General features: G+C 39.6%; 1 protein-coding gene across 1 annotated transcript in view; it reads right to left on the bottom strand.

Moving 5' to 3' along the window:
• Positions 1 to 8,792: 8,792 nt before the first annotated feature.
• ANKRD50 (ankyrin repeat domain 50) overlaps positions 8,793 to 23,731 on the bottom strand; it is a 38,660-nt gene continuing 23,721 nt past the window's right edge. Inside the window, exons 3-4 of the mRNA XM_009881399.1 lie at positions 11,671 to 15,218; positions 8,793 to 9,313 (exon numbers count right to left, since the gene is read on the bottom strand). Of these exons, the coding sequence (XP_009879701.1) occupies positions 11,674 to 15,218 (3,545 nt within the window). The 3' untranslated portion in view covers positions 8,793 to 9,313; positions 11,671 to 11,673. The remainder of the gene's footprint in view (positions 9,314 to 11,670; positions 15,219 to 23,731) is intronic.

The raw sequence follows: 23,731 nt of genomic DNA, 5'->3' as shown, positions 1-23,731 counted from the left end.
GCTGGAGCGGGAAGCTGGAGGAGCCAAGGAATACTTTGACCATGGTGTTATTTCAGTTGTGGAAACTTGTTTTATTTCTGAAGGAGTAGATTAGGAGTGTGGGGAACATCAAGTTTAAACCAGTTTGACACTACTTGGCAACTTCTCCTCATTGTCCATGTGATCTATGAAAATCACAGAGTAAAATGAAAACAGATTGAAAAGACAAACAGTCATTATTCCTGCAGGGTAAGATCTCAATCCTGGGAACATTGCTTGGCAAACTGGGAGCTTAGGAAATGCAGGAGGGAGTAAATCTATTAGATTCATTTTCCTTTTCCCCCAGTTACTGTCATGTTGCACGGTGGTACTGCTGAGAAGCATGATGGTGATGTTCTCTTGCACCTGTGCTCCCCTTTGTGCATACTTTTGATTTTGAAAACACTAATTTTTAAGAGAACGCATTCCTTCTTACTGATGGCTTTGACTAATAGTTGAAGAGACGGTGAATCAATATTCAAGTTTGTTCGTGTTGTGAACTGGTAATAAGGAAACAATAACTCTGATGTTTTCCCTCTTGGCATTAGTCTTGTCTCTATGCAAAAAGACCTACCAGCTTCCCTGCGAGGATCTGGGGTACTGCAATGGTTTTTCTTGCTTGTTGCAAAACAGGTTTTCAGCAGATGTGAGGAAGGTCGTTTGTCCCAAGTAATATCTTTACTTGCTGCATTGTGTAATGTTAGTATCAAGTGCTCCACATTTATTCCATAGCAAACAAGATTTTTTTTTTGACATAAAGAGCTCTGGTATAAATCTACTTAGGGCTTAAAACTTGCGTTCGGTAGCTGATAGCTCAGTGGTCTTACTCTTAAAGACGAATATTAAATACTTTTAAAAAATGACAAAGTGCTTTTTCCATCTCAGCCACTTGTTCCTGGCTGATTTAGTTAATATTGACCAACATATAAAATATTAATGACAAAGACACTGTCTCTGGAAATCCTTGAACCACAAACTGCTGGAGAGTATTGAGAGGAACAATCATTAAAAGTTTGCCCTGTTCTTATACTCTTCGATGCACATCTGATACTGGTCATAGCTCCTGACAGGTTGCTGGGCTGGATGAATTTCTGATGTGTCCTGAAATGGCTGTTTTTAAATTCGTCATCCCACCTTGGCAGAGGGAGAAGAGTTACCTTTTATGAAAGCAGGCTTCACGTAAATGAGGCGGCAGCATGAGCCAAAAAGCACTGCGATATCAATTTAGGCGCACATTCTGCTGCCTTTCCTTCAAGTGGAGGGAACTGCGCTCCTCAAGTGCTGCTATGGAAATCAGTGCAACTGCTCAAGGAGGGAGTCTCTACCCCATGTAAATAAGAACGTCCCTGAATAATTTTGCTCCTTTATTTCACACGTTAAAAAAGTAATTAACAAAATAATTTCAAAAGCAACTTCATCCAGTCCTCTTGTGGGAAATCTCACCAGAAGACAAGTAGACTGAATTAACTATGACGTTACCAGGGCAAACATCGCAACAGAGCAGAGCAAAGGCATTTCTGCCTTGTCCCTGCTCTGCAACAAACATCTCCTGCGGACAAATGAGGGCTCTTGCTCCAAGGTTTGCTCTAATAATAAAGTTTTTTAGATGTGGCAATGAGTGAATTGCGTTTTGAAAAATTCTAAGATGACAAGAACCTGTCCGTGTCGTCCACCCCCCCCATTTTCTCTCAGACAACCAAATCTTGTACATCAACGCTTCTTGTGCTTTTTCCTCCTGCCTTTCAGAAAAGTATAACTGGAAAGATGCGTAGACAGCTTGGTCCTACCCAGCTTCTGAAGAATGTCTATGCTTTGAACATTGTGCCTGTAAAAAGATCTTGTCTCTCAATACCATGAATACCCTCATATGACAGCCCTCAGAAACAGACAGCCCCATTAATTTGTCAAAAGACCGACAGCTAAGCAAGGCACAAGGGAGATGTTAAATGTTACCAGAGATAGTAACATTCTCCTTAATTTATCTTCCATTCAATTCAGAGTATTACATCAGGAGAACGTGAGGGCTCAATGCCGCTTCTCACAAAGTTTGAAAAACTCTGGGGTCTCTCCGTATCTGTCAATCAGGTTCCTGGAGAAGCCTCATTTTCTTTTTCTTCCAAGAGGGGCTTTTGAAAGATCTGATTGCAGTAGCAAAAATGAGTGTGATCACACACACACACAGAGCTTATGGAGCTCTCCCCCCCTGTGTCGTGCTCCTCAAGCCCGGACCAGATGCAGTGCGGGTTGTCCTCTGCCCAGCCTACCCCAGATCTGCGAGTCAAGAGGCCTCCAAACCGAAGCTGACTCAGCTCCCACGCAGCTCCAAGGGCTGGCCAAAGAGCTGGAGGCACCCAGTGGTGTGGACAGCCTCCAGCGAGCTAGACTAAGGCAGAACAAGCAGCTAAAAAAAGCAGGAGATGAGTTAATGCCAGACAACAGGTTATTCAAGGTGGTAGAATTGCCTCGTGCTGGGAGAGACCCATGGGCTGCTTCTGATTTCATTTTTGGCCAGTTAAGCAAAGGACAGGGCTACCATTTCTTTGGCTCAATATTCTTCCTGTCTTTTCTGTAAAGCGTTGGGGATTTGCTGGTAAAAAGGAATACCTTCTAGAAGAGCGATATGGGAAAGCAGTGATTTAATTATTACGTTATTATTATTAATGCAATCTCGAGCACAGGAGATTGCGTTTTGTCCAGATATACTGCTGAATAAGGCTGGATTGTTTTGTACATGGGGAAAATACAATGGTAAACTGAATAGTCAGAATAATGGAAGAAGACAGAATAAATCGCAATAAAGGTCCACTCTGTCTTTGTCATCTATGAATAAAGCTTTGAATTTTAAATAGTCTCCCTGTGAGGTTGCTTAATGTTCACCAAGACATAGCAAGTACACGACAGCTCTGCTCACAGCCTTAACTCATAATGGAAAGAAGAGAATTTTATTACTTACCTCAGTTTTTTTTTTTTTAAATCTCTTTCCCCTTAGAAGACTCAGACTGAAAACAAGTTACATCAAAGGAGCTAAAGGAGAAAAAAAACAAAACCAAACCCAACAGCTTATTCTGTTTTGTCCCCCAAATTCTGCTCTCTGGAATCTTGGTATTTTCAGAGCATCAACTTCACCAAGAAATCTGTTATGCGCTTGGGAAGTGGGAGGTTCCTTTGCTGACAAGCTCTTTTAATAAAGGCCCCAAGTATCTCGCAAAGGATTCTTTAAAACCTTCCTGCCCTTTCTGGCAGTTCCAGATAAAACAGGCTGCCTTTCTCCATATAGATCTGGCAATGTACATTATCGTCACCATTCTACCGGGGAAAAAAAATAAAATAAAAGGAAAGTCCTTAATATGGTCAAGTGAAATATTACGAATACCCACTTTAACTTACCCTGGTTTGGCCTTTCCATTACACCCCTCGCCTGCTAATTTGACCAACGCTTTTCTGTATACTTCCTTCTCTTTGGGAATACTAGCTTTGCCTGCACAAAAAAAAATAAAAATAAAAAAATCAGCCTACGTACAGGTGCTGTTCCCCAGCAGGAAGAGTTTATGATTTGTCTTAGGCCTGCAATAAAGAAAAGTTAATTTGAAATACAGCCATATCTTTAAATCAAATAATCCTACCGCCAGGCTTTGACTGGAGAAACTGCAATAGGTGCCTGGGACAGCTTTCAAATATTTTGCGTTTTTATTTGCTCCCAAACCAACTTGTGAATCAAAAATAATTTCTGGCCTTAAACCCACTATCTTATTTAGCTGAAACTTTAGAGTTGTGGTTTTCAGGCCTTTTGATTTGCAAATGCCTACGGCCTCCTTATGAACTCAAGTCGCCTGATAATAGGTTTACCTTTTTTTTTTTTAACCTTTCTATGAAGCCCTTAGAATTCATTTGTGAATCATCAGGGTTTTGCAGACCACAGCTGGAAAACCACTGTTTAAGGGGCAGCTGCTTGCCCATGTTACGCGAATCAGAATTCTCATTTTAACTCTCTAACCTATCATCATTTAAAAAAACCCAAAATAATAAAATTTAGGAATAGTAAGTGGACTGAGATAAGGGTTACTGGAACCTGTACTATTTAACACAGGCCAACTGCAAGTAAAACCGAAGAACCTCTGTAGCAGACTAACATGCAGCAAGAACAATTCTGAACTCAGTTATACTCTTGGAAGCTGAAGATTTGAGTCCCCCCAAACAGGCTTGTCAAGCGAGTAGCACACTGCTTCCTTGCAAAACCGCTTTCTTCAAAAAGTTTCTCACAAAGAATTTATATTCCCCCCCAAGAAACAGCAGATAGATCGTGTGCTGAATAAATAGAGTCCTTCAGCAAAGATTGACTCTGACTTGAAATGCACCTGAAATCTATCTGCTGCGCCCAGTGGCACCGGGTCGCCTGCCCTCCGGCTCGGGATCCAATGCCCTTCTGCCAGCGGGCTGCCAGGGATTCACACAGAGAGCCTCAATTAGAGCTTCAACTAAAAGAAACTGTTAAACCAGAGATAACTGCTTGAAACCTTCCAGATTCGAAGAAGTAGTAATTATTTACCCGATTAGCTCTGTCTGGCGTAGCTGTTCCCTGCGTCATCCCTCCCCATCTCCCAGTTTTTCAGGGATACACAAGAACAATGGTGAAAGCTACCGTAGCTCGGGCAGTCCCCTGCGCAAACGCTGGAGCAAGCGCCAAAAGGCAACTACAGAGCAGAATGGGGAGTCCAAAATGAACTAATGAGGCACAGAAATGGAAAAAAAGGTCCCAAATCAAACCACAAAATCCTTTACTGTGTTCTTAATCCATCAGAAATGGTTACAGGACGCAGACTAAATTCCTGAAGACGCAAGATTTTTATCACAGGAGTCCATTAGAAGTTCTTTTTCTCCAGCTAAAATCTACCTATATAGTAGTTCTGTGACTTGGCTGGTCTAATACAAACTTATAAGAATAAAAGTGAGAACAGTGGGTCTTTCTGGCACACCAGCAAATGAGATTTTCATTCTAAAGGTCAATTTGTTTATATTACTTACATACGCATTTGGAGACTTCTTTAATGAAATGATTTGCCAAATAGATTTCTCAGTCCCATACCCGGTTTCTGTGACTCGTTGTACCATAAAATGATTAGGATTTAGATCAATGCCAAATTCTCATTGCTCTCTCTCAAAGGGCCTCCAACTGAAAAGCTTTAGTTCACTGTGCCAACTAGTCCCAGCTTTCTTTTGGAAAATACATGTAATACACAAGCCAAACTGTTGTAAAGATCTCACAGAAAACGGGAAGCATTATGCAACATGATTGTTTATATTCCATAGAGTAAGAGATTAAAACCAGGTGTTGAATAATTTTATTTAAATATTATTACAGTGATTATCTGAAGAAAATGTGTCTCTGGAATGTAATGTAACTTACTCAAAGATTAATTCAGTGAAAACAATTCTTTGCCTCAATGAAAAACAGCCACTGAACTAACGCATCTCATACTTCGTTATTTCAGATATAAAGAACTTAACAAGAGGGTCAATAATTATTGTGAGAAACCAAAGAAATATACAGAAAACAAGTCAACAGTTACTGACAATTTTGTTCATCATTCTCCCAATCTTAGAAATCAGGTGACCCGTGAGCACCGAGAGCTGGAAGCAGCGTGAACCTGAACACACAGAGGTGAACCTGACCCATCATTCACAGAAGGCACAGCCAAACTCTTCTTCACACTCAACATACTCCCTGCACAGAAATCACGATGGGTATATAATCTAAAGCAGAAGCGAGACAAGACCACAGGGGCAACTGGGATTACTGCAGAGACTGGAAAACTTCTCTCTCCTACTTTTTTTAATAAGTTCAAGGAAAATGAGTAGCCACCATCAGTAAGCGAGCTTTTGCTTAAACTGAAAATACTACACAGAAAAACCGATCAAAGAGGTAATTAACAAATACCATCTGAAGTGCTAAAGAACTTACAGCAACTGAAATATTGAATTTATTGGCCCTCCCGGTATATACGGTTTATAATGGTCATTTTAAACACAAGAACGTGCAGTGAATTTTCTGCAAATGCTCAGCGTTGTCTCAGATTAATGTGAAAAAGATGAGCTGAGTGATAAGCAGGGTGATAGGAATTAACGTCAGGGTCTGAGTTTTGCTAGCCCAGACTGCCTACTGGACACATACATCGTGTTTCACTAAGTACTACACAAGTGTTAATCAAGCTTAATAACCTTTTCCTGAGATGTCCCAGGAAACGAGGTAGTAAAATTAAAACAGTTCAGATGTCTGCTGAAAAGCAAATATATTTATTATGCACTTTCATATACACAGGGATTTTCGCTTAATATAATACAAGGAATAAAATAAAAATTTTACAATGTGAAATTCATTCAATGTACATTAAAGGCTATTTACAACCCACTCCAGGAAAAAACAGTCTATCTGCAAACCAAGTTAACCGAGTAGTTCAGATGGGGAATATTAAGCATAACAGACATTTGCATAGCAGAGTAACTGATGAGGGAAAATACCTTTTTAGTTTTAAATAAATGGTAATGTTTTCAATACTGATCACAGAGAAGACAAAAATGCATCAATTGTGCCTCTGTATCTCTTAATGCATTTTTCTTCTGAAGAGTTTTTCCCACATGCATACAGTATTGATATCAGTGTCCACAAAACGGTCTTTTCCCTAACGCTCCCATCAAGAATTTTAGACGTCTTGTGGAGATGACCTTGGAAGGACGAGCGAAATGGGATGACGAGACACAGGATTCGTGTTTTATTCAGGTTTTTTTAGGCTGTGAGAAGTGTTACATCGCCGGAAGAAACGGTGCTGAGTCACAGCTACGCAACTCCCTTCACCTCCACTTGATTGTACAGACGTGAAAGGGCAGAGCAGAACAGAGCGAACAACAGGGGGAACAGCAACTTGTCTTTGCACGCAAAACCCTCACAAATGCTGATATTAAAAATCACACGCAACAGCAATGTGGAATTACACAGACCTTCCGAGAAAGTTGATGTTTTAAAGCAATTCATGCTGGGTTCCAAAGTGGTATTCAAAAATCTGGAAGAATTGTCATTCTGAAAGCATTTTCAACAGGTCTGCTTTCTGTTGATTTGGATATGAGGTTTCCCCACCACCTGTTTCAAATGCAAATATTATTCACACAAAAACCATCAGGCTATCTATAAGTTCTGGCCCCTTGTGAAACCGGCCACATTTTACGCCCTCTGTCCACAAGGTGCAATTAATAACAACACAATAAAATTAAATAAATATTATCCCAATGACAGTCAAGGTCAGTAGAAAAACGTCGGCATTCAGGGATCCCTTTCTACAGAACAAAACGTACATCTAATAACTAAAAAAAGTTGTATTCTTGCACAGTATTGCAAATGTACTGTACTTGAGGTTCGGAACAAGTTTGCTGAGAACATTTTGGTACTCTCTCCTTACTGAGCCACTAACCCTCTTAAGGCCATTCTGCCGGACTCCCGTTATGTTTATTTCATAATTGTCCCACGGGGACAAGAAATTCGATACATGAAACATTCAGAATAATCAATATTGCCGTGTGTCAACTTCTCACATCTAATTTTACTATATGCTGAACGCCTGACTATAAAAGACTCTTTTTACATTTAGCAACAAGCAAATAAGAATGGAGGTGCAAAATACTAAAAAAACCCTGTTCTGATGGTTGGTAATCATAATAACAAGACACGGAGCCCTTTAGTGCCTCAGAATATGCACTACATAGACATCCAGGGGCCATTTATCAAATTTTAAGGATAGCCACACATCTAATTAATCCTCTATGAAAAATAACCTCAGCTTTCTATCATATTATTTGTGGAATGATCAGAATTAGAGTATGAAAAAGATGAATCCCAAGCCTTTAGAAGAAATACTCACATACAAAAATAGGCCTATTTTCTAAAAAGCAAGGCTGTGTAATGGTGAATAGTAGAATATAGTTTGCATTTTTAGGAGAAAATAACCCACTTGTTTCATTTTATCACTCACAGAGCCGTGCAAGTAAGATGGGCACATTCAAAGGAAAAATCCATACTGTTCACTTTCACAACAACGGCCTTGATTTTGCTCTCTTTCATGTAAGTAAAACTCTTCTGCCGTAAGAGTGGGGAACCAGCTTTCCATTATCCACAGATGGACTATCCAGACTGCTGATTAACCCTGCTCCGGGTACAGAGATACTCACGCTGGCTCTACCTAATCCATCTGAAGCAATAACCACATTCATACAAGTTTGTGCTTTCAAGAGTTTTTGTCTGAGGACAGGGCTAACTCAGTAATCTCCGTACTCCCCAGCCAACGGTATTACTAACCCTTTGCTTTTCCACTGTACTCTCACTGCATATTCTCTCAGCCTCATCAACAAAGCCTCTGTATTTTCCATGGTTTGTTTTACTGACATTCTCAATACGGTCCTTTACCTTGGAAAAAAGAAAGAGCTGTTTCTAACATATAAAGATATACATGAAAGCAGGATCAGACCTTTTACTTTAGCACCTAAAACATACCCACATTCAGTTACCTCATTACCATAACAATAACGGAGGCTATTTAAGATCAGGTGGCCAAGAGCAAATTTGCCTATTGCTTTCAGTGGTCACAGTCTGCCATCCAGATTTGGCGCCGTAGTACCAGACGGTGGATTTTGCCTCTTAAAAATCCCAAAGACGCTACAGACGGTTGCAGCCCGACTCCTTTGCTACCACTGAACAGCTATTACACAGACAGAACACGCAAGTACAGTATTTATAAAATACTGTTACAAGACTTGTATTTCTGCAGAGAACTTTTTGAAGTACACAGAGAACTGACCATAGATCACAACAATGCAAATGTGACATACTGTTTGCTTATTTTCTTTAGCCACAGGAAAATAAATACAAAAAGCACTGCCTTTCCATACACAGTTCACTGTGGCACATGCACCTCTACCAAGCGATCTGGAATAGGAAATCAGAACTCCTTGTTCTTACCACTTTCAGCTGTTGTCAGGGAAATACAGCATATATCCTTCTGCAATTAAAAAAGTGCTCGTTCTGTGTATTAAATACAAAGTACACAAAATAAATTTTTGAAGCACAGAGGGTTATACTGAGAAGGCAGCCTGAAAATGTAGGCACGTTACAGTAATTAAGGTAACTGTACTGTAGTAATCACATTCTTGAATTTCTAGGTGGACTAAACAAGCATTTGTATGCTTTCATCCCAGCCAGCTGATAAATCATTCGGAGCAGAAGCGCTTCTGTTCATAGCATCATGGAATTGGCCTAAAAGTACAGAATAGAAACATTAAGTTTTGCAATACTCCGTCATACGAACAGCGTTGTCAGAAAGAGAGTTTTATCATTTCTAATTAAAGTTAAAAGCACACAACAACATACCAATGATGGAAAGTATTTCCTGCCTAACTCAAGTCCCGTGACCGATTCCCTGTGCTCTCTACCATCCAAAGCAGCTACAAGGTCCCCACAGCAGGACAGTTTCCCGAACGGAGCTCGGAAGAGGCAGCCAGGGAAGGAGAGCCATTCCTCAGGTGCTCCGGTAAAGTATTTCTGATATGATGTTCCACAGGTGACTAATTTTATTCACTGGTCAGGGAAATTACTGGGTTTGTGCTTCAGACTTGGCAGAAGAGGTAAATGAAAGCCTGTGCCAAGCAATTCATAATCCACATAAAATTGTTTTAAACTTCCAGATTTACAATGAGGCTATGAAAAATTGTTAAAGAAAAAGCAAAAGGAACTATTTAGTTATCCATCACCTCATATGCTTAGTCGCTTGTGTAAACAAGTACTTCACAGAGAAACCCCCTGAATTTTCAGTAAAGCACTATTTGTTCCAGATAAAGCAAAGCCCAATTCGAGTTTCCAAATTATATATGAAATGTTCCAAGTTGGGTTTTTTTTGTTTGTTTGTTTTACATGCTTTGTTTATATTTTCAAATCAACAAAGACAGAAAATTCATCAACACTAGTCTTTTGATGACAAGTCAGTTCAAATCAATACATCCTAGGTCAGAACCACACAATTTATTTACCATAAAGTGTAACACGAAAGCAAACACTGAACATCAGGCGCAGGTACAGAAGAGTTAGGAAATACAAATCTTAATTATATATTTTCATATATTTTACGGAGGCAGGAAAGAAATGGCAGACAAATTTAAATGCTTGGACATGATGTGGAACTATGGGAATCTAAAGTCCTTTTGACTTTGATGAAGTTCTCTCTCACCTGCTTACTCCTCTCTATGCCCGCTCCTGTTGTCCTGCCTCTTCGCTTTTGCCTGCCCCACAGCTCATCTCATCCTTGGCTAATATTTGGATTTTATAACCATGCAGGCTCTAGTATATTGCTTTTTGAAACTCTGTATTGTTTCGAATATTTTAATTCAACCAAAATGCCAACCCCAAGGAAACATCTTGGCGTCCTGCACAACATTCTAACATTCTGCAATCCACAGGAGACCTCAGCTACATCTAGACAGATGCATTCCATTACAGTGATATCCATTTCCAGGACATTTTGGGGAAAAACCCTGTCTATGTGCTTTTGACAGCTGAAAACATGCCATTTGTGGATTCTGCACCACCTGCAATTGTCCTAGAAACCTGCAGTCTTTGATGACTTGCAGCAGAACTCAGTCAGCTAGCAAGAACGTTCTTGTTCTAAGAAGCAGCAGCCTGATCTGTCAAAAATGCAGCATTTACACAAACAAAAAACATGTTTTCAAAAATAAGCAAATAAGCAGTAAGAGATGTGCATACATTTCATAAAGATGCCGCCTCTTCGAAATTCAAATAGAAGAGGTATTAATTAACACATTCCCGTTCCCCAAAAAAGATAAACCCCATCAGGAAGAGGGAGAAAAATAGTTCTATTTTAGCTGACTCACTGACAATTCGGGTCTGAAAAAGCTACATAAAATTCCTTCTAGAGCTTAAAATTCAGTATGGGAGAGAAAGTGAGAAACCTAAATGAACTCCACTGACTCAAAACTACAGAATGGTCAGAAAATTGGTAGCATAACATAGATTCTAATCTTGCTCTGAGGAATGCCATCTCTTTTATAGGAGGGTTACCTTCACAGTAACAGAAATAGAAAATCAAAGCTTTAGTGTAGTATTTGTACATAATTATGCTACTGAGATTTCACATCTAAAAGCCAAATTCACAAGAGTGAATTGAAAAGTGAAGTGGTTGCCTGTAGCTTACAAGAATCTTCGGAAGCTTCCTTAAAAGTATTTTTGTAAATAATGAAATAATTACTGCATCTGAAGATATCACAGATTAAAATTTCCAGCTATCCTTATGTTTGAAAAGAAAATTCCAAATCAATGCTACATGAAACTTGCTGTTTTATTCGGTCACGCATCAAAGACAGTGGGGTACGATTTGAGCAATTGGAATTCAACAGAAAATATGACGGGGATCCCATTCCTCTACGGTTGCCGCTATTAAATGACCACAAACCAAATACTTGCCAGGTTAAGATTCTAACATGCATGGTCTTCCTTCAGAACACAATTATCATGATAAACGACAACAAAACGTAGTTTTAGCATATTTAAAATGCACGTAACGACATACACTGTTTTGCTTCCTTTGCGACTGGATACGTTACCTTTTATAATGGTGTTTCCTTCTTGTAGTTGAAACTTGGGTCGCTACCTTCGATCTGAAGTTTTAAGGCTTGCTTAAGGCTGAGTTCTGTCTCCGCGGGAGGATAGCCTTCCAGTACTTCCTGATGCCCTCTATCCTGCACTGTTCGTGGGACAGAAACCCTACCGAGAAAAACCTGATTGCTCTGAAGATGGTAATTTGGATTCGTCATAATTCCATTTCTCTTCTTCTGTTCTCCACTTTGTTGGTGAATGAGGAACTGTTGCTGAGATCGACCAACTTCTTGCTGAGCTGGCGGGACCAAAATTTTGCACTGTGCCTCTGCCGGCATTGATTTAAGTGGCACACTTGTCCCAGATTTGGCAATAGGTACTCGTTTATCAAACTGAGTCATTTCATACTCTAACACTTTTGGTTGGGAGGAACTACTCTGTTTTATTTTTTTTCCAGCTGACCCAGATTTGCTGGAGTTGTCCGTTTTCCCCCCTTTGTTAGCTTTAGTTGATTTCAAACTAGGCTTTACTTGGCTCCATTCGAATTCACTACTTGGTGAATTATGATTTTGACTCAGGGAATGAGTTGTGGAAGAAGGAGAAACAATAGACTGCCTACTTCGGCTGCGTGGCAGGGAATGCTGCTGTATTTGCTCCGTGAACGACAGGCTATGGAAACTATCGATGGGCACTGTCTGAGCAGTCGCAGTCGACGACGTGGTGCGGAGAGAAGAATTTTTGGAACTTTTCAGGGAATTATTTGATAAAGATGACTTCTGACGGTCAACCGTAGAATCAGGCGACTCTGAAGGAGAACTGAAGGCGTGAGCAGGCCCATTAGATAAGCCACGCATACTAGGCTGCATATCTCCACCAGTACTCCCTGAACTATTGGACTTCATTGTTAAAGACTGCATTTTAGAGGAGACTGACTGTAAGGGTTTTTGCTCCATTGTGTGGACTGGAGACGGAGTGCAACCATTCAGAGCAGATGCACCATATTTTTCCAGTAATTTAATAATCTGAGAGTGTCCATTTTTAGCTGCAACACGCATAGCAGTGCGCCCAAACTGGTCGGCATGATTTGGATCAGCACCATGCTCCAATAGTATCTGGACAACGTCAATGTGCCCTTCTTGGGCTGCAATGCAGAGTCCAGTAGCACCTTGATTACATGTATGGTCAACCAGAGCTCCATGCTCAATGAGAAGCTGCACTACCTTCACGTGACCTTGCCATGCAGCAGACTGCAAAGCAGATCTCTTCTCGTTATCTGCAGCATTCACATCAGCATGGTATGTTATCAGCACCTGTACCATCTCCAAATGGCCCTGCCAGCAGGAAACATGGAGTGCCGTTCTTCCTTCAGCATCACTCGCTTCTACGTTTGCACCATTTTCCAAAAAATACTCAGCCATCGTAAGCTGGTTTTCTAATGCTAAGATATAAAGTGTTGGCCGGCCATCAGCATCTTTGTAGTTTACATCTGCTCCATTGCTGAGCAGTAGTTCAACTATATCTCTGTGACCTTCCAAAGCAGCAACCCGGAGAGCATTTCTCCCATCATAGCCTCTCTGATCAATGTTGGATTTATTTTCCAGTAATATCTGCACACAATCATAGTGACCTTCTTGTGCAGCTAATATGAAAGGTATACGTCCATCGTTATCAATTTCATTTGTTCTAGCACCTTGTTCTATAAGAGCTTCACATATCAACCTGTGACCTTCAAAAGCTGCCATATGCAAAGGTGTCCAGCCCGCATCATCTCTATGATTTTCATCTAGCCCCCTGTCCAGCAGAGTCCGTACTACTTCGACATTGCCTTGTGCAGAGGCTATGCTCAGAACTGTTCTCCCTTCACTATCAATGCTATCAACAGCTGCACCCCAAAACAAGAGAGTATTTACAACTGAAGCGTGGCCCATGGAGGCTGCTGCCAGAAGTGGCGTACGACCGTTGTTGTCTGTGTGATCAACATCAGCTCCTCCTTCTAGAAGCAGATCAACAACATCTACGTGTCCCTCATAAGCAGCTACCAGCAGTGGAGTCATGCCGTCTTTATCGCAATGGTCAACTTCAGCACCACGGTCAATTAGAAGACTAACCACTGAGGCATGTCCCTTACTGGCTGGTACACAAAGCGCAGCGACAGACAGCGCAGTCCTTCCATCCACATCCTCGTGGTTTACCTCTGCACCGTGATCCAGCAGGTGCTCCACAATCTCTTTATGCCCCATGTACGCGGCTGCAATCAAAGCTGTTCTGCCCTCGTTATCAGCTTTATTAACTTCAGCACCATGTTGAAGCAGATTCAGCACGATATCTTCATGTCCTCCCCAAGCTGCTGCTCTCAGCGCCGTTCGACTATCTGCATCTGCACAGTCCACTTTGACTCCAGCATAAAGGAGTGCAGAAACCACCTCTGTGTGCCCACCCCACGCTGCAGATCGCAATGCCGTCCAGCCGTCATGATCGGTGTGATTAACATTAGCCCCACATCCAATCAAGCAATTGACAACCTTGGTATGTCCCTGCCGAGCAGCTAAGGTAAGTGCTGTTTGCCCATGAGTATCTTCTATCTCTAAATCTGCTCCCCTTGAAACCAGTAAGTTAACGACATCCAGATTCCCGCTGTATGCTGCATTGGCCAAGAGTGTTCTCCCATTGGAATCGCACTGGTTTACTGATGCTCCGTTGTCTAACAAGGTGCGAATGGAATCTTCTCTCTCCAGAGCCTGCCGAACAATGCAAGACGTGCGGTCATCTTCACTGTTGACGTGAGCACCAGCTTTTACCAGCAGCTGTAATACTTCTTGTTCTTTAGGAATTAAGGTTGACAGGGAGTCTTTGACAGGTGTGCCGTTCCATATCATCCATAAAGCCAGCTCTGAAGTCTCCAACTGCAAATTTGAATGAATTAGATGCAATGCAAACTCTTGAGCTTCTAATGGCGCTAAATCCTTTGCTCGGCAAGTGTAACTCATTGCCAGCATTCTGTGTCCCTCTGCCGCGTTACACAAGTATTTCTGTGTACAGTGCTTTACATCTAGCAACCATTCTGCAAAACTGTAATGAAACAAGATTTTTGTATTTCCAAGTCCATCAATAAGGACTTTTGACAGGACGTCCAATTTGCGTTGAAAGTCTTCCATCGTCAACGTCATATTTTTGGTCCACACCGCATGATACAATTCTGTTGTAGTTAATGGCCTACAGGCTGCAAGAATTACATTAAGAATAGGCTGGACTTTCGCAAATTGTTTTCTCACAAAAAGTCTCTGACAGAGCCAAAGGTATAGACCATTTAACGTTCCCGGAATATCACGGATCTCTCGTAACATAATAAAATTCTCCACGACTCCATCTAGGACACGTTCCAGATACAAAAAGCAACCGCTGCTTTTGATGTGAAGCTGATTCAGCATTTCTGCAGTTTCTTTTGTGAGATGTTGTCTCAGTGCTTCTTCTTGGTCTAAACGATGCAGAATATATTGTTGCACATCTTTCACAATATAAGCCTTTCGTAGATCATCCAGACTTATTTTTCGAAAACCTAATGAAAGGGAAGAAAGTTATTATTATTTCTGATCTAGTTTCGCTTAACTCAATGTTCAAAAAATGAATAAATAAAGGACAGACATTTCTGGGCAGGGAACTCCCAGAATAATCTATTTTGCGTGCACACATAGCGAATGTAAATGAATAATAATAGCAGAGAATTTTGCTAACAGACACGTTTATCATCATCTACTATGAGAAGAAATACATGCTACTAAAGAAGAAAATTTTAGAAATCACTTTGAATCGGGCATTGTGTGTCTACCTGGGACAATAGTAAACACCTAAGCAAAACCACCAGAAATGCAACCAAAATAAGATTATTAAGTATTATGATAGGAATATTCCCTTCTCCAATGTGGTTAACAATGAAATTTGAAATAATTTTGAGCTATTTAGATTAAGACAACTCTTTTATTATTATAATTATAATTATAGAAGAGGTTATTCACACCTGGTGCATATGTGTGATGAAATTTACATAAATCACTTTAACTTAATCACCTTAGTTTCTTTTAAAAGCTTTTGTGATATACGAGAGACACTCAAAAATAGTCTTGAATATCTTTACACCTCTGTGCATGGAAAATTACCTACCTTTTTCAAGTAAGGACAGAGTTTTAGATAAACACCCTGGTTCTTTGGTAGTTGACTCACTGTATAAGGAAACAGGTTTTCTCAGAGTCATATGATCTCATTGTTTTTCCAACCTGTTTACTCTTTAGAGGAAAAAGGGAAATTATTTCATACGTGCATACAGTCTACATCTCCCACCTACACACGCACATTCCCTGCCGCCCAAAGCAAAGAACACTATTCTTCGCAGCACGTGTGACGAAGTCCCTCGGGCCACCTCAGTGGCCATAAGGCTCTCAAGAATGAGGCGGAATGAAGCTATAGCTGTACGGACTACGGGGCTATCTCTATCATTTAAAAGATTTGCTTTGGTAGTGCCGAGTTAAGCATTTGATGAAGACCTACCCTCTTTGATTAATGACACATTACATTGTTTGAACACTACTTTTCTGGAAGCGACGAGAAAACCGCAGAGGTTACAGACCTCACAGCAGCTTGAACTACTGGGGTTTAGGCCAGAATTGTACCTCACTTCTCCAGGGACCTCTTCCTCCAGTGCAACAGATTGCACACATTTCCTTACAGTCAGCTCAGCTAGTCATAAAAAAAACCCCAACTTTGCTTTTCAAACCAAAGCAGTTACACTCCAAATTACACTGGAAGGAAAAGCAACCATAGAGCACCACATTCAATGCGATTTTGGCCCCATCTGCATGGAGCAAATAATTTTAAGCGAGACTCTGAAGAACATTTACTTTCAGATCGATGTTTTATTGTATTTAAACAATCTGTGGATCAAACTGCTCAGTCCACAAGCTTGTTCTGACTGAAAATTCAGCCTGATAACAGAGCTGTGGTTTTTGTTCCCGAGTGTCTTCAGTTGAGATTCTGAATGTCACATTAAGCTCACTCTGTTAATTGTTTAGTCTACATGAGCATTGTACAAACACAACAGATTAGAAGTGAGAGGCAAACTATGGCAGTGTTACTCAAACATTTCTGCTTCCCTTATTAATTATGGCAGCGTTACAAATAGAACAGAACTAAAACAATAGAATACCTAAACCAAAAATCACACTTCTCCCTAAAATAAAATCACTGGATAGGATGCTTTTGCCCGGTCACTTCTCAGGCTGACACTACACGAATAAGACTGTCTACTTCAGGATTTTTGAATGAGAAGGCCAGGAGGCAGAAAACTATTATTTTGGGGGATTCTTCTCCATTCCACAGAGACTTTTTTTTTTCCCCCCTCTCAAAAGAAACACAAAACTATCTTTATCCACGATTATTTCTCGCAACTTCAAGAAATGTCCTAACCTGACCTCCGTTAACGGCATAATTCATCGACTTACTATGTATTTGCTTGAATTTTTCTGTATGTAACTTTGCAAAGCCCACAATTCATGTACATAACCCAGGTAAGAAACTTCACTGAGGAAGGACAGTCGGTGTCCTGTCATTCTGCAGAACCCAAGCTTTCACTTCAAAGGAAACTTTCTAGTTTATGCTCCTTCAGAAGATGCAGACGTGAAAACAAATGCATTAAAAGCAGGGCATTGCTTGGCGCATGCGTTCAGTCATATGCATATACAGAGCTGTAATGAGACACAAATGTCCCTTTGGTTGTCTCACACGTGCAGGGAACAGCTCCGTTTTGCTCAAATCGGAGCAAACATCACCACCTTCATTCACCCGCCTTCCACTTCTTTGAACCTCTCTGCTTCTCCCAGTCAGATGTCTACCTGTCACTTGGCTGAATGAGAATAGGTACAGAGCTCTGCAAACTCCTTCTCAATGTGTTTAGTCATAAATGACTCTGCTCATATCATCTCCAACCTCTCACATGAACCCCATGCCCGCATCCTTCCTTCCAATATATATCTGCATATGTAAGTGATTTTTAAAATTACTCAAGTGTTTTTTTCAGCAGTTGAATGAGAAAACCCCCAATGAGAAAACCCCTGATTAACTCTGATGACAACAATCCTAAGATTTCAGCTAATGTTCAGTGCTGACTGACTAATGACGACACTTCACCTCCCTTGACTCCCAGCCTTCGCATGAAACCTTGCAGAGTGATAACTGTTTAAGCAGCTCAGTCCCTGTACGTGTGCTTCAACAGCAAAAGACTCTTGCTTATCTTGCAATGTTCTTTGAATATCAATTTTCATTTTGCCTCCCAAAATGGGTGGGAAAGTGAACAAAACCATTGTGGATGTGATAAAAAAAAAACTCAAGCCCTCCAAAAAAATGAAAAAGGAAGGGTTTGCACATTTAGGTTGGGTATTTTTTCCCCTTTAAATGAGGCTGTATCACTCCTTTGTTCCATATTAGAGTTAAAAACATCTCCCTACTCTGTACTTAGCTGAGACATACCAAATGTCGAAGCACTTCAGCCAAGCAAATAAATTTCAGAAGACTTCAGAGCACTGAATAGTCCAGAAGTCAGTAATTAAAACAATTTAATTGATTGTATGTTCACAGAAGCTAAAAATGGTTTCTTTTCTTTTGCAATATTTACAAATATTCCATGTTAATGAGATCCTATATATGGTATGCAAAGACAAGTTTGTATAGCAAGAAGCACACTGCACTCCTACAGATCTCCACACATCCCAGGGATGATATGCTCTTTAAGGGCTGGGATTAACAAACCGCCATTGTAACAGACTTTTGAACAGAAATAGGTTGTTAATTTTAACAACTGCACCATGCCACGCTACAATAAGCAGATAATTCAAAAAAGGCCTTAGAGATAGGATTATTACTTTTTTTTTCTTTTAAATACCAAATTCTTGTTGCTAGCTTGAAGGAGGAAAACAAAGCCGTGGGTTTTTTTGCCCAAGCATCTATCTAAATGAGGTCATTTTACATTTCCTAACAAAGATCCTGCAAACTTGCTTTTCAACCCTACCAGATACAATAAGTCACTTTCATGGACCAGAAGCACCAAAACATGAAGAGAAAGCTCATTTTGTTTCAGATGCAGTCTCACGAACTACTTAAGCTCAGCAAAACAGGAGCACAGCAGACAGAACTTGCAGTCCCACGACCCGGCTTTTTGCATTGTTAAGATTTTTCTTACAACACATCACTTTCAACCCAATGGGAGCTCCAATATGGATTTTCCTGATTTATTAAATTCCTGGCAGTTCTGTAAACAAATCAGTTCCAAATGTATTTCTTGGCAAGATCTAGGGTTATTCAAAAGGAAAAAAAAAAAAAAAAAGAAAAGAAAAAAGGTATCTTGGCTATATAAATACTTATACAGTATGTCAACCTTTTCAAACTTTAATAACAAAAAATAAGCTATTAACTAGCAGGTTCCAGTAAATACTTAAAAATACCCTTCTACTTTTATATCTTTAAATACATTTACATAAGTAAATTACAAAAGTTTTAAATACATTTTAATATATTTCATTTAACTGAATTGTTAACTTGAAAGTAATCTAAATGATTAAAAACATAGCAGTGTTTTGGCATTGATTGACACTGCTGATCTAAACATATATTAAATTAAGTATTTCTATGGCCATTTATGCACACCTGCTCCAAAAGAATAATGTATCAAGCAGAGCAAAACGCACCCGAAAACTCAAGCAGCACATTTAACGTTTAAGGCACTTGCAGTACACTACGCATTAAAAATTTCACTGCATCTCTCCCAGATGCTAAGAGACACTGAGGCTGAAATCTGCTGCTCTCACTGGTCTGTGTCATTGCACAGAAGTTTATTTGGTTAGATTTACAGGCAACAGTCCATTTAAAGCAATTTAGTCTTTCGTCTTTAATTACAAAGCAAAGAAGTTCAAAATTCACACACAACTTTTTACCAGGAAATAGGAAATTCCCTAATATCATGTTTTCAAAGCGGTAATCAGAAGAAAGTGGTAATGAGAAGAAAGGAAACAGTAATTAAGAGCTCCCAGTTCACTTCCCAAGCCTTCTAAATTTTTTTTTCAAAAACCAAAACACAAATTTTTTCAAAGCTTTAACATTATAGAAGTAAATTTTACAACTACATAAATAAATAAAAGTTATCTTTCATAGTAAAAATCCAACTCCCATAAAGGCTTTAAAGTAACATGAAACCACCCAAATTAATTCAACCTACAATGAAAAATTAGAGGACAACTTAGATTTTCTTTTTTGAAGCAATTTCTCCTGAAGTGGTCTCATGCCATTTATTTTCTGGAATGGCAGTTAATGAGAAAAGGTTTGGTCCATAATTAGGCAACTGATTCGACTTGGGGATTTGGCAATATGACTACTGGAGCAGCTTCCATTACCAAACGGTATAGGTTTTCTGGGTGCAGAGAAGCTGGGTTGTGATTTTTACTCTATTTCTCTCAAGTTGTCACGTTTTGCTTTTTTTTTTTTTAATCTTAGGAAAGGCTATAAGAAAAACAACCCTCCGCATCTATTCAGACCAGAACCAGCAAATAGCAGAAATATGAGAAAGACTTATGCTTCCAAGATTTCTAATCCAAAATAAGTTTGGATAAGTATCAGGTCTTAGTAATATCTGGCTGTCTGGAACTGAATGATAGATAAAAGGAAGAGTGAAAAATGAACGACAGATTGTGTGGTTTTGCCTATTGATAAGTAGGTGAATGGAGCTTAAGCTGCCTCTGATGCTAAACTGAACCCTTTCACATCCACTTTTGAGTCTTTTTCTTGTAGTTTCCAGTACCTAACATTAACTTTATGGAAACTACTGAGATGTGACATCTGCATGGGTTGTACCACACTGGTGCAGTCATGTCTCACACATGAGAAGGAATTCTTTAGATGAAGAATGTCAGTGTTTAATTGAGGGGTATAACCAAGCACGATGCCACAGATCTTTGATGCTTGTGTGCAGCAAAAAAGAAGAAATTAAGTAAATGCCTATTAGAAAAAGCCTCTTTAAACCAATAAATAGAGCATTTGTACACGTGCACTTCTGTCTATTTACCTTTCTGCTGTTAACGAGAAATTATCTGCTTTTCCCGCAAATTTAACTAAATAAAATTGCCTGATTTTAAAATGCCTGAAGTTGTTAAACTAATATGATGGATCTTTAAAAAAGGAATTTAGTTGTGTAAGAACAACTGCTATGCTTTCAAGATTTAGCCTCATTTTCGAAGCAGCATTTTTATTAGTTAATTAGGGGAAGCATAAAAAAAAAGTAAAATTGTATGTTCTGTGCCACTTTCAGGTTGGAGGACTTTTTCAGTTATTTAGAAATACACGGAAACTTTTTCTAACATTACAATACAGAGATTGGAAAGACTGTGTTTGATGTAGCTGCTTAATTGTCCATTCTTGCAGCCAAATGATAGCAAACAATGTAGGAGATAATGTGGATAATTATGGGCGCAAGACAGAGAATTGTTAAATTTAAGGAAAACTTCCTAAGAAAAACAGGCATGATGTGGCAGTTGGTGACAGTGCTCAGGCAAGAGAAGGCAGGAGGACATGCGTTATCTGTTCCCCTCCTTTTTTACTCAAACTGGCTGCCTTTTGCTCACTGTGGAGGGTGACCGCAGACTCATGCAGGCATCATTTTACATTTGGTTCATATTTTTGAGGTTGTCGCAGCAGCCACAAGAAGCCAAACCTTTTTTTTTTTTTAATTAATGAAAGCTGAGAATCTGAGTAAAGCAAAAAATCTGTAGCACACTGTGCTACTACAGAATCTGGGAATACAGAACGGCCCAGAACCAAGCTGCAGCAGATGCAGGCACAACTATTCAACTTTAATAAGTAAGTCACCAACAAAAGTGAAGGAACAAAGAGGACCAGAATAAACACCCCTCCTCCTTTTCTTATTCTTAGAGTGGCAGGAATGATGTATTCGCCACCGGCAGCGGCAAAATGACAGTGGATGAGGAAGACTGGACTCTCTTTTCCACGTCATCACTATTTTTGGCTGGGGAGATGCTTGCAGAACTCTTATCTGTACTGGACACCCAGAAAAGAGCATGGTCAGGACCAGCCCACTGCAGCAATCCTGCTCCAAGTCATTGATAATGTTTTTTGACAAACAGGTTTAGCTCTCATTCCTGCAGATATCTGGAGGAAATGTTCATTGCATGAAAATTGCAAGTGAAAACAGGTATATACTGACTGCAAACAAATTATTATTGACTAATATATATTTCGTATCGTACTCTAAAATTTTTAGCAGAAAAAAAAAATAGAGATGGGACACATTTTCCTAAAATAATCCTAAAAGGATTCCAATCTACTTTAGTAAGTTACAGTGCAACTGATTATTTTTTTTCCAAATTAAAGAAACATTTGAAGAAAATGTACAGTGATTATATTAACGTTACAGTTACAAACACTTATTTGCTGGGAAATTGAAGATATTAGAAATTCAGTACAATAGTGTCGCAGAGTGCAGCGCACGTTATACACCACTTATTTCTCCAGTCATGAGCGCAAAAAGTACTTATCGTTGATCTTGAATTCTGCCTGCCCACCAATTAAATAGCTTTATAAATTGGCTCGGCTAAAAGTAAACATTCAAATACACAAAGGAGAAGAAGAGTTTGCCCTAGTAGAAGTGTTAATGACGGCCTATCCTTTTCAGGCTAGAACCAGAAAAGAAGGGACCATTATCTCAAGTTTTGGAACACAAAGTTGCAATGTATCTGAAGTTAACAGAAGCTTCAGCCATGGTCCTCACATCCTCACTATACCTTTTCACCAAACTTGCATATTGGCTGTAAATGGGAAAATCATCCGACGGGTAACCATCACATTGGCTGTAATGTCACAATTTTCTTTCATAGTGGAACAAAACACCACTTCCTCCAAATAGACCCTAAATTTCTTCTCAATTTGTGTCCAATTATTTTGGGATTCATTCCTTCTTTGCTGTACCTTTTCCCCAGCAAAGATGGGATTATAATATCACAAGCCAACTTCCTTTATGCTATTCATCAAGTCATTCTCTGTGGAAATGAGAAATTAACTCATTCAAATTAAATTCTTTTAAAGGCATATCCATTAGTTCTGCTGATTTTTCCTGTCAGGAATTCCATCTGGAAACATACTTAGAAGACAACACCAATTTTTTAGGACTAGTCTGAAACATTGTATGATTCAATGGAAAGGAAATAAAACTGCTCTGAAGAAAGTTTTGTCTGTTTTTTTGGCAATGACAACGTATTTAATCAGCCAAGCTTTGACAAAACTAGTCCCATATGAATGCCCAAAGGAGCCCTGTGAAGCTACCCCAAAGTTTCCTCTAGTTCTCACATCCTCCCAAATACCAGTCTTCATGTCTGCCACTGATTAATACAGTACTTCATTCCAAAACGCAATTATCCCATTGACCTTTTGCCACTGTGGAAACGAGCAAGCCTATGGGTCTATGTTCTATAATCACATTTTTGTCCTAATTGTGTCCTTAATACACACGGGCTTTATACATAGGCCTGGAATCCAGTCTAGATATTGCCCTTTATTAAATCTCAGAGAACTTCTAGTAACAATGTCATTATAGTGAAGAAATGTTCTCATGACACAGTAAAGCCTGGATGAAGAAGCTATAAAGATTTTTTTTTACTGTGCAACCTTTGCCAAAAGTATACTCCAGGAATCCACATCTACATTGTTCCCCTCTCGAGTTCCACCTTCAAAGATTATTCCCCACTTTCTGAAAATAAGGGGAGAGATGTTAATGGGAGATGAAAAAAAATCTTTTGAGGTTGCAAGGAATGGGCGTATGCAGCCGACATACTTATGTACTTACACATCACCTACACTGTTTCAAAGCTTTTTAAAACTTGGAAAGCAAGAGGAAAACTCAAAGCAGCCATTTTCTTTGCAGATGTACTGCAAAGACAAAATTTACCTCTAAAATACTTGGCTGATTTAAGCTTTCCATAGTCCTCAGCAAACTGGAATGTGTGTTTTTCAGAATTACCATTT

Source organism: Charadrius vociferus, unplaced genomic scaffold, assembly GCF_000708025.1.
Source record: "Charadrius vociferus isolate BGI_N301 unplaced genomic scaffold, ASM70802v2 scaffold380, whole genome shotgun sequence".
Classification (NCBI taxonomy): domain Eukaryota; kingdom Metazoa; phylum Chordata; class Aves; order Charadriiformes; family Charadriidae; genus Charadrius; species Charadrius vociferus.
This window is presented reverse-complemented; position numbering and strand designations above follow the sequence as displayed.